The sequence below is a fragment of the Equus caballus genome, chromosome 15, assembly GCF_041296265.1.
Source record: "Equus caballus isolate H_3958 breed thoroughbred chromosome 15, TB-T2T, whole genome shotgun sequence".
Taxonomy (NCBI): Eukaryota; Metazoa; Chordata; class Mammalia; order Perissodactyla; family Equidae; genus Equus; species Equus caballus.
Genome location: NC_091698.1, coordinates 46919985 through 46933772, shown reverse-complemented (window position 1 = coordinate 46933772; position 13788 = coordinate 46919985). Strand labels below are relative to the sequence as shown.

General features: G+C 56.8%; 1 protein-coding gene across 28 annotated transcripts in view; it reads left to right on the top strand.

Moving 5' to 3' along the window:
* DYSF (dysferlin) overlaps positions 1-13788 on the top strand; it is a 210010-nt gene that overhangs the window by 127908 nt on the left and 68314 nt on the right. For 26 of the 28 annotated variants that reach the window (XM_023618926.2, XM_023618923.2, XM_070236251.1 and 23 more), the window contains 4 exons: positions 4633-4814; positions 7647-7787; positions 8601-8630; positions 10028-10057. In XM_023618926.2, coding sequence (XP_023474694.1) covers positions 4633-4814; positions 7647-7787; positions 8601-8630; positions 10028-10057 — 383 coding nt within the window. The remainder of the gene's footprint in view (positions 1-4632; positions 4815-7646; positions 7788-8600; positions 8631-10027; positions 10058-13788) is intronic. The other 2 variants (XM_070236249.1, XM_023618911.2) reach the window with 1 other exon arrangement.

The window sequence follows — 13788 nt, the reverse complement described above, 5'->3', positions numbered from 1 at the left end:
TGCTGGCCTTGTGGTTCCTGGGAGGTCAAAGCTGTGTGCCCGTTGGGTGGTCCTGAGGGGGATTGCGGCCAGGCCAGGCCACAGTGAGGTCTGTGGCTGCCCCACCACGGAGGTCATGTCTCTGGGGACCCGTGCTTTCGTTTTTCCCCCAGATCCAGACGCCGTCCTGGATAGGGCCGAAGAGTCTGTGCTTTTGGGCCTCCCATGTCTGGGCTCCCTGCACGGCCCACCCCTGCTTTTGAAGCACAGCTTTCTGTTAAGGTTGGCTCTGGCTGGGGAGGAATTCTCCTGATGAGCTTAAGGAGCTGTTTTCCAAAGTGCATCGGAGGCTTGTGAAATGCTCCACTTAAAAAGGGTTCCTGAGCAAGAGAGACGGGGAAGCCCTCCGCACTCAGATTTACAAGGCACAGTGGCGCTGAGAGGCTCTGCGCTGGCTGTGGGGAACCAGCCTCTTGGACCTGGTTAAGCGCTCCTTAGCTCCCCAGAGGACTCCACTTTTGAAGAACACGTTTTGGGAAAACACTGATCTACAGGATTCAGTCCAAATTGCTCAGCAGGAATCCAGGACTGCTTGTGATCTGCGGCCTCCTCCCCGCTCCTCTGTCCCCACTGCCCTGGGTGCCCCCGTCTCCCTCAGCCACACCGACTACTTGCTGTCTCCAGGTGCCCGTGCTCTTTGGTGCCTTTGTCTGTGCCGTGCTGGCTGCCTGCGATGCCCCCTTTCCTTGGTCTGCCTTGGTTACTTCCTTGTTCTTGAGACTCAGGGTAGCAAACCTCCTTTGGGAAGACCCACTTGATGCCACCGGGCTACAGGGGGGCCCCCACCCTGTGCACCTTGTATATGTCTCTATTAAGTTGTACATCACCTTGCATTATAACTGTTGCTTAGTTACCACTTCCAACCTGGTCGTGATCCTAAGAGCCTGGATCACGTCTCATTCATTTTCGTGTTCCCAGCACCGAGCTTCCCTGCCACATGCTGGTCAGTAAATAATTGTGTATTGGATGAGTGATGGATTACAAATAAGGCTGGCGTGAACATCTTTGTACATAGAGCTTTTTGGTTAATTTGGATGATTCCCAGGAATATGGGAAACAGGGTAGAAACAGTTTTATGTTTTCCAGGGCATGTTGCCCAATTGCTTTCCTGAAGGGTTGCTGAATTGCTTCCAGCAATAAAGGAGAGTACCTGTTTCATCAAATATTTGCCAACGCTCATTTTATAATTCTAAACAATTTTTCTTAATTTTATAGGGAAAATATTGCTGTATTCTTGTTTTCTTTGCACCGCCTTGATTCCTAGCGACCAACTGCACCCTCTCTTAAGGGCATTTTTCCTATGAGCGTGGCAGGGAGAAGGAGCACTGGACTCGGAGTCAGGGGATCTAGTCCTGGCCACGTGTGAGCACGGGCTAGTGACTTAGCATTCCTGGGCCAAAGCTCCCTCTTCTGCCAAGTGGGATGACACCACTTGCCCTGTCCTCCACTCCGGTGGTCTGAGCTGGTTGCTGGGAGGGCCCATGAGGAAGGCTTAGGGTACTGTGAAGGCAGCAGTGTCCTTCCTGGAAGTCTGGGCAGGAGTGCTGCTGGGCGAGGGGATCCAGGTCCTGCAAAAGAACCACTTGCCTGGGGCCTGGTGACTGGTCCCTTGCTCTCTCACGGTGATGGAGTCCAGGAGAATCCTTGCGTGTTTATGGCTGGAGCTCCCCAGGGCAGCTTGTGGTCCTCAGAGAGCTCCAGTCCAGCTCCGGGGTGCTTCGTATGGCTTGGCGGGTGAGGCCTGAGGGCCGATGCTGCCCCTCTCTGAGGGGAGTGGCCCTGGGGAGAGCTCTGGGCTGGGATGGACCCGGAAGAGCCAGCCCCTTGCCTTCTTCTCCACCTCTCCCTGGCATCTGTCTTGCCCTCCTCTTGGCTTTCCTGGAAGAGGGATGTGTCTGTGCGTCTGTCTGGCTTTCCTTCATCTGACCACCTTGCTTCAGCAGCACCCCCACCCCCCTTGTTTCTTTTCTTTGGAGGGGCTGGGCCCTGTGGGGGGAGAGGCCAGGCCCCAGCACACAGTAGCCCAGTGTCTGAGGCCCTGGGCCTCCAGGCCTGCTCTTTACAATGCCTTTGTTGTGTGTGTTTTCCTCCCATGGGCGGGCGGGGCGCGTGTGTGGGTCTGGGTGATTCTTGTTTGAAAGCCACCCCTCCCCGTCCCCCCCAGCGCTGAGCTCATTGCCTGCGCTGACGGGGCTGCTGGAAGGAGTCGGCCTGCTCGGGGGCCAGCGTGGGGGGTGCTGCCAACACCAATACAGCGCGCACAGCCGCCACAATGTGCAATTGTGATCTTTGTGTAAACGCGGTCGGTCTGGGGCCCTCACGCTTATAAAAATAAAGCGTTGGGAAGCTCGGGGGGCGGGAACAAAAGGGGCTTTTTCGCCGGTTCTCTAATATGGTTTTATTTATCGGAACGCGCCCTCTTTCCCTTACTGGAACCAGGGAGAGGTTCTCTGCCGAGCTTGGAGCTGATGGTATCACAGCCAGACGGTTTCATTAAATGCACAGACGCCGCTGGGCCCTGCCAGGGGCAGGAGGGGAAGGGCTGGAGGCCAGCCCTGCCAGGGCCGGCGCACAGCACAGAAGGGGGAGCCCCATGCCAGAGAGGCTCCCACCTGGTGGGAGTGGTGAGTCATGGTGGACATGTCTGCCCTGCCCCTTCCCCTGCCAAGGGCCTCCTGTTGCCCTCTTCTACTCCCCAGAATCAGGTTCAGGACCGATTTCCTACAGGAAGTCTTCCAGGCTTGACCCCACTGTGATTTTGTGCCTGAAGGCTAATGAGCTGGTCCCAAGCTGGTGGCTGCGTCCTTTTAACCAAGCCCAGCATTGTCCAGCTAGCGAGTACCCATAGCTTCTGCCTCCTCACTTAGACTCCTCTCACCCTGAAAACCAGCTCCTTGGGCAACAGCCACAATCTTGGACCTTGCTCTTCCCATCCCTTGATGGGCATCTTCCCATTGCCTACCTTAGCCTTCCTACCTCTTCTATGGTCACTCTCTGCCACCTCCTGTGCAGTGGCCATGGTGTGCCACTTGGTCTCCTTAAGGCCAGGGGGCTGTCCTGCTCCCCTCCCCTTTATGGGGAAGTGCTGTCTCCCCATCCCATCCCAGCCCCAGGTTTGCAGCTGGACATCTCAGCCCCCTTTTGAGGCTAGAGGACAGAGGCCATTGTCTCTGAAGCCACTGAGGCCCTCTTGAGGTCACACGGGAGGTTAGGGGCAGTGCTGGGTCTGGACTGTTGGGCTCAGAGGACGCAAGGCACAGCAGGATGGAGCAGGTGCCAAGGGTATAGGGTATGTGTTGGGGCGTTTGGGCTCAGCCCTCCCAGACATCTAGCATCCAGCTGCCAGCTTCCCTTATCCCTAGGCTTTCCTGCCCATGTGCCTTCAGCATCTCACACTTTGAGTCTTACAAAATGGCAGCAAACTGGCCCCTGCCCCCAGGCTGATGTCCTAATGGGAGAAGTTGGAGGAGCCCCTCTCCAGACCCTCTGCTCCTCTCCTAAATTACATGCACTCAGTCCCATAGGACCTTCTCTTGCATTGGTTTCCCAAGTGCGGCCCTGGAAGGCAGCGTTAGCATCAGCTGGGAACTTGTTAGAAATGCAAATTCTCAGGCCACACCCCAGATCTGATGAATGAGGCTCTGAGAGGGGCCCAGCAGTCTGTGTAAGCCTTCCAGGTGGTTCTGCTGCATGCTCACATTTGAGAACCACTGCCCTAGAATCTTCTCTAGTGACGCCAACTTCCCTTTTGGACTAGGCAGAAGGAATGACTTGTGGTGGGTCTCAGGCCAGCAGGGCTGGGGCTGGCAGGCTGGAAAGGAGTTTGGGGGGCAGCAGGGAGCTGTGGGGGCCTTAAGCCTCCTCTCACACCACCCACTGCAAAACAGCTGTTGAATCCATGTGCTTCTCTCTCCTGCCCTGACCTTCTAAGCCACCACCATCTCTGCCTGGACTGTTGCAGTCGCCTCATGACCGGTCTCCCTGCACAGGATGGCAGCCGGAGTGAACTTGCTGAAATGCAGACCTAGGCATGCTGCTCTGATGGCACCAACATCTCTGCTCTACTGTCCCTTCCTCAAGGAAACCATATCCTCCCCTCATACACTCCATTGCAACTTATATCTATTTTTCAAAGCACTAGTCGAAGTTGTAATTTTTATATTTGCTTGGATGGATGGTTTTGCTCCAATTGGATCCTCAGTCTCTAGCACCTAGCCTTTAGCCTGGCATGCAGAAGGCGCTCAATAAATGCTTGTTGGATGAATGAGTGAACTAATGAATGAGCCATCCCGGCACTTACTTCCTCCTGCTGGACCTTGCCCCCAGCGGCCAGCCCAAGAAGGAACCCAGAAGGGGGAGTTCTCAGGATCTCTGTGCCCACTCGCCCAGATCCAGCCTCCATTTCCCTGTGGTGTCCCAGCAGACTGGCTCTTGGAGGCAGGGAGAGACCCCAGGGAAATGGGCTCCAGCCTGATGATGTTGCTCCAGACTGGAAGCCACAGTTCTGCTCCAGCTTTGTGCCTGCGTGACCCCTGAGCAGGCGACTCTCACAGTCTCTGCTGTGTCCTGTCTCCCTTTCCTGCACCCACACAGATCCCTACGCAATCGTCTCCTTCCTGCACCAGAGCCAGAAGACAGTGGTGGTGAAGAACACCCTGAACCCCACCTGGGACCAGACACTCATCTTCTATGAGATCGAGATCTTTGGTGAGCCGCCCAGCATCGCCGAGCAGCCGCCCAGCATCGTGGTGGAGCTATACGACCATGACACCTACGTGAGTCTGCCTCCCTTCCTCCCTCGTCCCCTCACTGCCCACCCCTTCCAGGGCCCAAGGGGAGATGCTGCTGGGGAGCATGGGTTCCTAACCAGAAGGGTGCTCCCTAAGGCTGGGACTGATGGCCTCTCCCCTGACCCCACGGGCTAAGAGTGTTTAAAACTATTTTAGAGTAATTAAAAATGGATTGCTAGCACATGTGCTGTGCCCCGGCAGAGAGTGGGGACAGATCAGGAAAGGGCTCGTGGCTCTGGATCAGGAGCCTGGGTTTTCTCTGCCTTTAACTTGCTTTGATGACCCCAGGCCAGTCCCTTCTCCCCATCAGAGAGCTTCCTTGACTCCACAAACATTTCCCAACACTGGCCACTGGGCTGAGCGGCCCATCACTTGGGGTTCCCAGTCTAGGCGGGAGCCGAGGCTCACCCACAGGGTGGAGAATCTTCCAGTGAGACAGCGTGTCCCAAAGTGCCATGTGGTTCGGAGACACCAGCAGGGCCCTCTGAGCAGAGCTGTCCAACAGAACTTCCTGTCTGACGGAAGTGCTCTGTGGTTGTGCCGTCCAAAATGAGGGCCACTAACCACACGCGGCTGTTGAGCAGTTGAAATGTGACTGGTACAACTGAGACGCTAAGTTTAAAATTTTTTTTCAGTTTCAATTAAGTAAAGTTTAAATTTAAATAGTTGCAGGTGGCCAGTGGCTCTGGTATTGGGCAGCACAGCTCTAGAAGGTTCCGAGGAGGGAGAGGGATCACCGTGGGCTGGAAACTGAGGGAAGATTGTGGGGGAGATGGGTCCCTGGGGGGAATGTGAGACTGAGGTGGGTGGGGGCGGGGCGCTTAGGCAGAGGGGCTTCCAGCACAGCATGGGGGCGAGTGGGAGACTGAGGAGAGGGGAGGGCAGGCTGGGAAGGAGGAGAAAGGAGTAGGAGGCCAGGGGAGCAGGGGAGTGACAGGGTCAGAGCAACCTTCTACAAAGAAGAGGTGTGATGCTACTGGAAGAGAGAGACCGTGTGGGCCGAGGGGTATGTGGCAAGGAGACCCAGCCTGGGTTGGGGACAGCAGTGGATGAAAGGGGAGGGGGCAGAGTTTGGAAGATGTTTTCAGAAAGAGTTGCCGTGACTGGATGTCAGGTGCCCTGGGAGGGTGTGGAGACCAGCGGGTGGGGGAAGGTGATGCTGTTTAGGGCACCCCACCAGGTGGTGGTGGCCAGCAGGCAGTGGGCAGCGCAGACCTGGGCTGGGGGTGTGGACTGTGAGCTCTTCCCTCAGAAGGAAAAGCTGGCTTTGTGGGAGGCATGAGCAACTGGAGGAAGGGTCTCTTTGGGACTGTTTGGGGAAGAGCACAGGGCCTGGTGCCTTTGGGGCAGGAGGAAGAAGGAGGCGGGAGGGCCAGGGGACCAAGCAGAAGCAACAGCAGGTACAAGCGCTGTGCGGGGCTGGCTGGACACAGGCCGCAGGACACAGACACTCTCCTCCGGTAGCGTCCTTCCTCCTCTTTAAAATGTTGCTCTGACCCTGTCTCTCCTGTAGGCAGTGCCCAGGAGGGCTCCCACGGGGAGAAGAGCCCTGGCCTCTTCTGGGTGGGTGGGCTCCATGGTCCTGGGGGAGAGCAGAGGCTATGCTCATAGTTAATACAGTCGAAGGAGTCTACACCTGTTGGCAAACTCCCACTGCCCTGAGCTGCTGCTGCCTGGCTGCCCTGGCTCTGCAAGGACTCCCCTCCCCCAAGCTCTCCATGACCCAGCAACTAAAGGGACAACGCCCGGCCCAGAGGAGCCTCCTGGACCCCTTCCAGCACCATGGCTGGTGTCCACTCTGAGTGGTCAGTGCCAGACTGTCACCTGCTCACGTGGCATGTATGCAGCAGCTGGTGGCCACTCTAGAATGGCTCTTGGGGATGTCCTCAGCAGTAACATGACTGCAAGTGGGGATGCCTCCCAGTCCTGCTCTGGGTCTCTCCAGATGAGGGCCTTGGACCAGGCACCAGGGCTTGTGAGGGCTGCAGCACCGTCTGGCTGAGACCCAGGCTCTGCCCACTGCCCCTGCCCTCAGGGAAGCTAGCCACAAGGCCGGAGTCCACAGGCCAGCAATGTCACAGAGGCCCACGTCAGAAGGCCGAGCTTAGGCAGGGCTTTGAGTGATGGCTGAGAAGGGTAGAGGGCAGTAGGGCTGGTGGAAATGGCCGGTGGAAAAGCTAGGGGGAGAGAGGCCAGCCAAGGCCAGCAGGCTGGAGCAGAAGGAGAGAACGGGGCAGGGCAGGAGAGGTGAGCAGGCTGCAGTGAGGGGCCCTTCCATGCCAGGGCAACAGTTTGGACTCTAGCCTCTAGGTAGTGGGGAGCCGTGGAAGGTGCCTGAGCAAAGGACTGATAAGATGAAAACATCATTTTAGCAAGACTCATATAATTTGGTAAGCACGATCAGTTTCCCCACCTGGAAAGTCGGGGAATTTAAAGGTGAAATGAACAGGATACAAAAGTCCTTGGAAATGTCAAACACCTGTACTACTGAGGGCATTAGAGAAATGCTAGGAGGCTGTCACTCTCGTCTCTAATGGGCTCAGAGTTGATTAAATTAGAGCAAGACAAACACTAGTTGGACGTATAGAGGGACTTCTCAAACTTGATGGGAATTCAAATCTAGCGACAGTGGCCAGAGGCCACTTGTATGTTGTCCTTGTGTCCTTCTAAGGGGGGCAGAGCTCACCCTTAGGGGCTGCCCTGACTTCTGAGGCCCTTTTGAGCTCAGGAGGCTGGATGCAGGCCTGGTGATCACCATGGGCCACCAGAGCCCTGGGCTGGGGGATGCTGACTCTTTTTTCTCCACGTCGGGTCTAGGGTGCAGATGAGTTTATGGGACGCTGCATCTGTCAGCCGACTCTGGAACGGATGCCCCGGCTGACCTGGTTCCCACTGACTAGGGGCAGCCAGCCGGCGGGCGAGCTGCTGGCCTCTTTTGAGCTCATCCAGAGAGAGAAGGTGAGGCTGGTCCCCATCCTGATCCAGGAAGCCCAGACAGGGAGTACATGGTAGGAGAGGGTAGGGGGCACAGGCAGGGATGCCCCGAAGGAGGGGAGGGGCTGCCGATACATCCTTCTCCCCCCACCAGGCCTGCTCAGTGGGGAGCACTGAACCGCCACCTCTGGAATTCAGGCTTCCTGCTGAGACTGGTTTTGCCCCTCTTTTCTGAACCCCAAGTTAGGCTACTGTCTAAACATTGGGGTAGAATGTTGGAATCTGGGCTGTGCTGGAATGTCTGAGTCCTCTGGCCATTGGATGTATTTTTCCCTGGGTCATATCCTGACGTGGTTTCTGAGAGGAGGACCTCCGTGATCTGGTCGGGGAGACTTAATTGTGATGGTGGCACCCAGGGACAGGTAAGGTCAGGACCTCCGGTGTAGTGTTGGCTCTGCCATGGCCTGGCTGTGCGACCCTGGGCCAGGCACTTCCCTGCTGTGAAATAGGGGGTTTGGGTTAGAACCATATCTTCAGCTTTGCTCTTAGAGTGATGTGAACCCCAGGTGTAAGCTGGATGGAAGTCAGGCTACTCTGGGTCAAGTGTCTGGAGGGGGCACACAGTATGCTGCAACCTGGCTTCCCCTGGCACCTGGCTGCCAACTCCCGGGCACCTCCAAGGAGTCCCTAGGTTGCAAACTCCCAACTGTGATCACTGACATATTCCATGAGTGTCATTTTGTGGCTGAAGGTGTGTTTGCCTGGCCCGGACAGAAAGGAGGGTGATGGGGCCTTGGGTGACAGGCACTGACCAAAGCTCTTTTTTCTACCCCGCAGCCGGCCATCTACCACATTCCTGGTTTTGAGGTAAGTCTTGCTCTTCCCTCTTCTTCTTCAAACTCATGGCCCGCCTCTGTGTGTTTGCAGCCCCCTATGAGCTAGGAAGGGCAGTCAGGTGTATACCACCACCGGCCCGCCTTCAGGGATGGGGTGGGTGAGGGCCGGGGTCCCTGGCCAGCTCAGGCCTTTCCCGCCCTTCTTCCCTGAGACTCAGACTGTAGGGACCTCATGGTCATCCAGCCCACGGGCTCTCAGCTGGGCTGCATGTTAGAATCCCTTCGGCAGCTTGAAAAATCACCAGTGCTCAGGCCCCACCCCAGACCAGATGGAACACAGTCTCTGGGGATGTGGCCCAGGCATTGGTATCTTTCAGAGCTTCCCAGGGGATTTTAATGTGCTGCTAGGGCTGAGCACCATCGACTTAGCCCAGTGGTTCTCAGTGTGATATCACCTGGGATGTTGTTAGAAATGCCGATTCTTGGCTCCTGCTTCACACCTACTGAAGCAAACTCTGAGGGGCAGTGCAGCAACCTGCAAATTAACAAGCCTCCAGGGGATTCTGATGCCCACTCGAGTTTCAGAAGCTCTGGCTTAGACCATCTTCCCCAACTCATTGTTCCCCCCATGACCGGTTTTTCCTCCTCTACTAGTGATGGGGGCTCTGTTCCCTTCTCCCTGCTCTCCTTCCTTCTCCTGGGGGCATGGTAGAAAATGCAGACCCTTTCCTGGTACCCAGGCTAATTTGATTCAGGAGATACTGTTCTCAGTCAGGTTCAGCTGCATCTTGGAGGAGCGGTCATCCGGTCTGTCGTTGGATGCCTTCCCCCTTACAAGGCAGTCCACGCAATCTGCAGACAGTTTTTACCATGCAGGCCTTCCTTCACCCCTGTCTCTGCTCCACCCCCGGCATCCCTCAGCCCCCTCTCTCTCCTGCTCCCTCTCCTGTCCAGCCCAAGCTCCCGCTCTCAGGTCTGCCAGCCCCTGGGGATCCAGATTCTTTCTCCCTGGCTCTCCAAGTTCACGTACTCCGGGAGTTGCTGCAGCTCCGGGACCTTAGGTCTGTCTGCTTCCTGGAGCTGCTGCACAGGGCTGGGCCCTTCCCGCCACCTGTCTGCCATTTGCCTTTCTCCAGTCACTTCCAGAGGGGCCTGGGCTCTAGGTTTATGCTTTGGCCTCTCCCACCAGTCCCTCTGCATCAATGTCCATCGCACCTTCTTTCTCAGGGACAGTGTGGAGGCCGTGCCTGGAAGCACGTCGCCCCTCCCTGGATGGGAGTGGTTTCTGTTGGCTCCTCTCAGGGTGGTGTCTGGGGTGCTGATCTCTGCCCCAGCCTAGTGCTCCTCATCACTAATGGTGAACTTTACCCTCCCTCCTCTCCTCCTCCACTATCTCCTGGATGTGCAACGTCCCATGGTGTGGTCCAGGTGCAGGATACATCAGGGATCCTGGAAGAGGTGAGCTGGACCCTCACGGCTGTGGCCCATGGCTGGGGGTCGGTGAGCAGCGATAGAGGGATGGTAGGACCAGCCTCTTGGCACGTGCCCCGAGCCTTCTGGGTTCCTGGTGCTCCAGTGGGCATCCGTCATGTGGGAACCTGTCTGGAGTTCATTCCCTACACTCTGCATGGATCCAGGGCTGCCTGGGACGTGTCTTGGTGTGATTCTGGCCCTAGAAGGCTTGCTGCCCTATTGGAGGCCAGATTCACCCAGATCTCAACAATAGCAATACAGAATCTCATCTGGCATGTTTTCAAGAATAAAATGGTCATAAGGGGCCAGAACAGTCAAGGAAGCCTTTCTGGTGGAGGTAGCATTAACCAGACATTGTTGCAGGAGGAAGGTAGGGAATGTGCCTTTGACCCAAGGGGCCAAGCACCAGCTTAGGGCCTGGCTGGTTGAGGGGCTGGGGTGGGTTGGGGATTCCTAGGCTCTAGAAGAAGTTTGGGATTTGCGTCCAGATGTAGCAAGAGTATGTTCTTTGCCATGGGGGATGAGTAGCACGTTCCCTTATGGCCTCCTGCGCATCTGTGAGCAGATCCTCATGAGTGAGCAGGGGCAGAGGACGGGGCGGAATGACAGGAAGGAGAGCCCTGGTCTGATGGGGGGTTGGGACAAGGGCAGCCACTTCCTGCCATCAGGGAATCCCCAGGCTGGGAGTGGACACTGTTTGACATTTTCGGTGCAATTTGGACTTGAAGTGCAGAGTCAGGATGTGGGATCTGCAGGCCCCGCGCCCCTTACCTCACTTCCTTTCGCTCCCAGACCGAGGTGGGGTCCGCCAAGTGAGCTGGCTGTAATTGCGCCTGACGGGCAGCCTCCTGCTTCTGGCTGCAGTTGCGAAAGACTGCCGATTTGGAAAGGGGAGCAGAGTCGCGTCCAGGGAAGCAGCACGGAGCCCTCTCTCTTGATGGAGAGCACTCTGTGGCCAAAACCCACAGCCTGTGCTGAAGAAGGCCCGGCCCAGGGATGAGTTATTAAATAAAAGTTAAAATCCTTAATAACTGGATTTGTAATATATAACAGTGAAGGCCCAGATTCTGAGAGTGGGGATGTGGCTGTGGTCTCGTTGTGAGGAAGCAAATCAAAATCTGCAACTTTTGGGCCAGACTCCGAAGAGGGCCAAGTGTCCTGCTGTAGGGCCAGCCTGGCCCCAGGCTGAGGCCGGTGTGGGTCAGCAGGACCAGAGGAGAGCAGATCCCGGGACTTGGCTGTGCGTAGGGCTGGGCTGGACCAGCAGGTTCGAAGGGTCCGAGGCTCAGGAGAAGGAATAGAGTATCAACTCGTTCAGGGAACCACCCGAGAAAAAGATCTTGTGACGCCCCTGCACCCCTGGGGCCCCCCACCCCAGCCTGGGGCCCATAGCTCAGCTGTTTCTCCCACACTTGAAGGCTAAGGCTCACACCAAGACCCTGGGTGCTGTTTAACTTTAAGAACCCTCGGGGGACGGGGTAGAGGCAGGTCACTCCTGCTGCTGCTGCTGGTCCTGCAGGAAGTCCGACGCCTTAGTGGGATTTTTCTGTCTTCGTTGCTGTGGCCAAGCTTCTGCCCTTCCTCCCCCCGTTCGGCCCCCTCCAGGCTCCCAGCCTGATCCCTGTGCAGAGTGCTCTAGCCTGGAGGGCTGTGCAAAGCCGCAGCGGGAGCTTAGATTCTGGGCCACTGCCCACGGAAGCCCTCGAAAGTCTGGGAGCAGAGAGGGCAGATGGGTGTGTTAGGAAGCTGTCTGGCTGCAGAGGGGTGTGGGTTGGGGAGCAAGGGGCAGGAGGAGATACCAGCTAGCAGGCTTTTGAGACAGTCATGGTAATGAGGGTCTGGACTGAAAGGGGCCAGGAAGGATGGAAGGGGGCAAGTGACTGAAGGATGGTTTAAGGACGGCCTCTCCAGGTACGGGGTGCCCTGGACTAGCACAGCCCACGCCTGTGTGGGAGACGAAGTGTATGTGAATGGGATGAAATGCCATCTGCCTGTGCTGTTCTTGGAGAGGTGACACTGAGCTCGCTTCTGTCGCAGGGATTGGCAGAGGGGTGGGGGAGGGGTGCCGGGCGGCGGTGCCTTGGGCTGGGGGGTGCATCGCTGCCTGGAGCCAGTTTGTGGGCAGCAAGATTTCCTCTCCGCCAGGCTTTATGCCCATCTGGAGCACCGCTCTGTGGGGGCTCTTAGTGGGGACTCTAGACTGTTGCGTTGTGTCTTTGAGGCTTTGGTGACATCTGGGAGACCTGGGTCCTCACAGAGAGCACGGGTGGACTGGTGGACGGGCCCCTCCCTGCCTGCTCCCCAGCCTGTCTCTCTGTTTGGGTAGCATGCTGTTCCCTTGCTCGCCTTGTCCTCTCCCAGCTCTTCCTTCATGTTTCTCTCTTCCTCCTTGCTCCTTGGCCCTGGCTCCCTCTCTCCCTCCTTCTCCCCGCCTCTTCTGAGCCCTCTGTCTCGTTTCTTTTCCTTTTTGTCTGGAGAACAAAGGCGGTCTGCACTGCCAAGGGGAATGAGTTCAAAGAAACTGCAATTTTAGATTTCCTGAGAACTGGAGAGTGTGCACATGCATGTGTGAGTGTGTGCAAGTGTGCACACCCGTGAGGGCGTGTGCACACATGCACACCCAGCAGAAGAGGTGATGGCGGATCCCTAGGATGTGGAGCATGTGCAGGGGAAGACCCCACCTGGGAGCCCTTTGGAAGGGAGCAGGGGCCTGCAGGCCTGACCGTTTTAAGGGGCCATGGTTCCCAGTCTTACCCTTGGCTCTGATTCTTCTGTCCTGCTCCGTAGCTGGCAGTGCCCTGATAGGAGGGACTGCATGCTTCATGGCTGTTTTCACTATGGGCTCAGGGGGCCAACCAGATGTCACTCCATCTGCGTTTCCAAATCCAGGTGACAGGCTATGGCTTTTAGTCTGAGATATATACAAGGTCCTCTCCTGTACCCCCAAATCCACTAGAAGGAAAAATTTGGTGTTTTGCAATCAGGAAAATAAACCCAGTGGTCCCCCATCCCCCTATCCCTCCCTCAAGGCCTTAATTTAAAACACTGTTTTTCCTGGGAAGTGTAATTAGAGCAACATGTTGTTCCTAATGAGCTGGGTGGGGCAGGCAGACAATGGAGCCCTCCCAGCCCGCCTGGCTGCTCCCGCCTGGAGCTCCCCGCGGAGCCAAGATCTGAATGTCCAGAGGGTCCCCTGACTGTACCCTGCTGGGTGAAGAAGGGGTCTCTGGGTTACTGGTGACAGGACTGGCCTAGGTGGCTGGGGGGGGGGGGCTTGCCAACACTCCCCCCTACCCTGGGAATGAATGTCTAGTGTGGTGGCCCTAGGACTGGGGGAGGAAGCCCCGCTCAGGGCTCAGGGCCCAGGGCCTTGGCTCCCTGTGCTGAACTGGCCACTAAAGGTAGACTAAAGGGGGCAAAGGGTGGATTCTGCTCTGACGGGGACAGAGCCTCGTTTGTCCTTGGGTCCTCGTCCTTTTGGTCGGCGCTGGCTTGGTAAACACCCTGCACACCTGTAGGACCCCATCCGTGTAGCAGCCCAGGTCTGCCCTGCATTCAGGGTAGGGGGGAGGGTGAGCAAGGAAGTGGGTGGTGAAGTGTGGCTTCATCTAATTAGGCTTATATTGTATGGCTGCCCTTGAGGTCTGTGATCATCAGAGTCTCTGTCACACATAGGACGGGGAGTCAGGATGTCCTGGTGGCCCTTTAAGTCTACA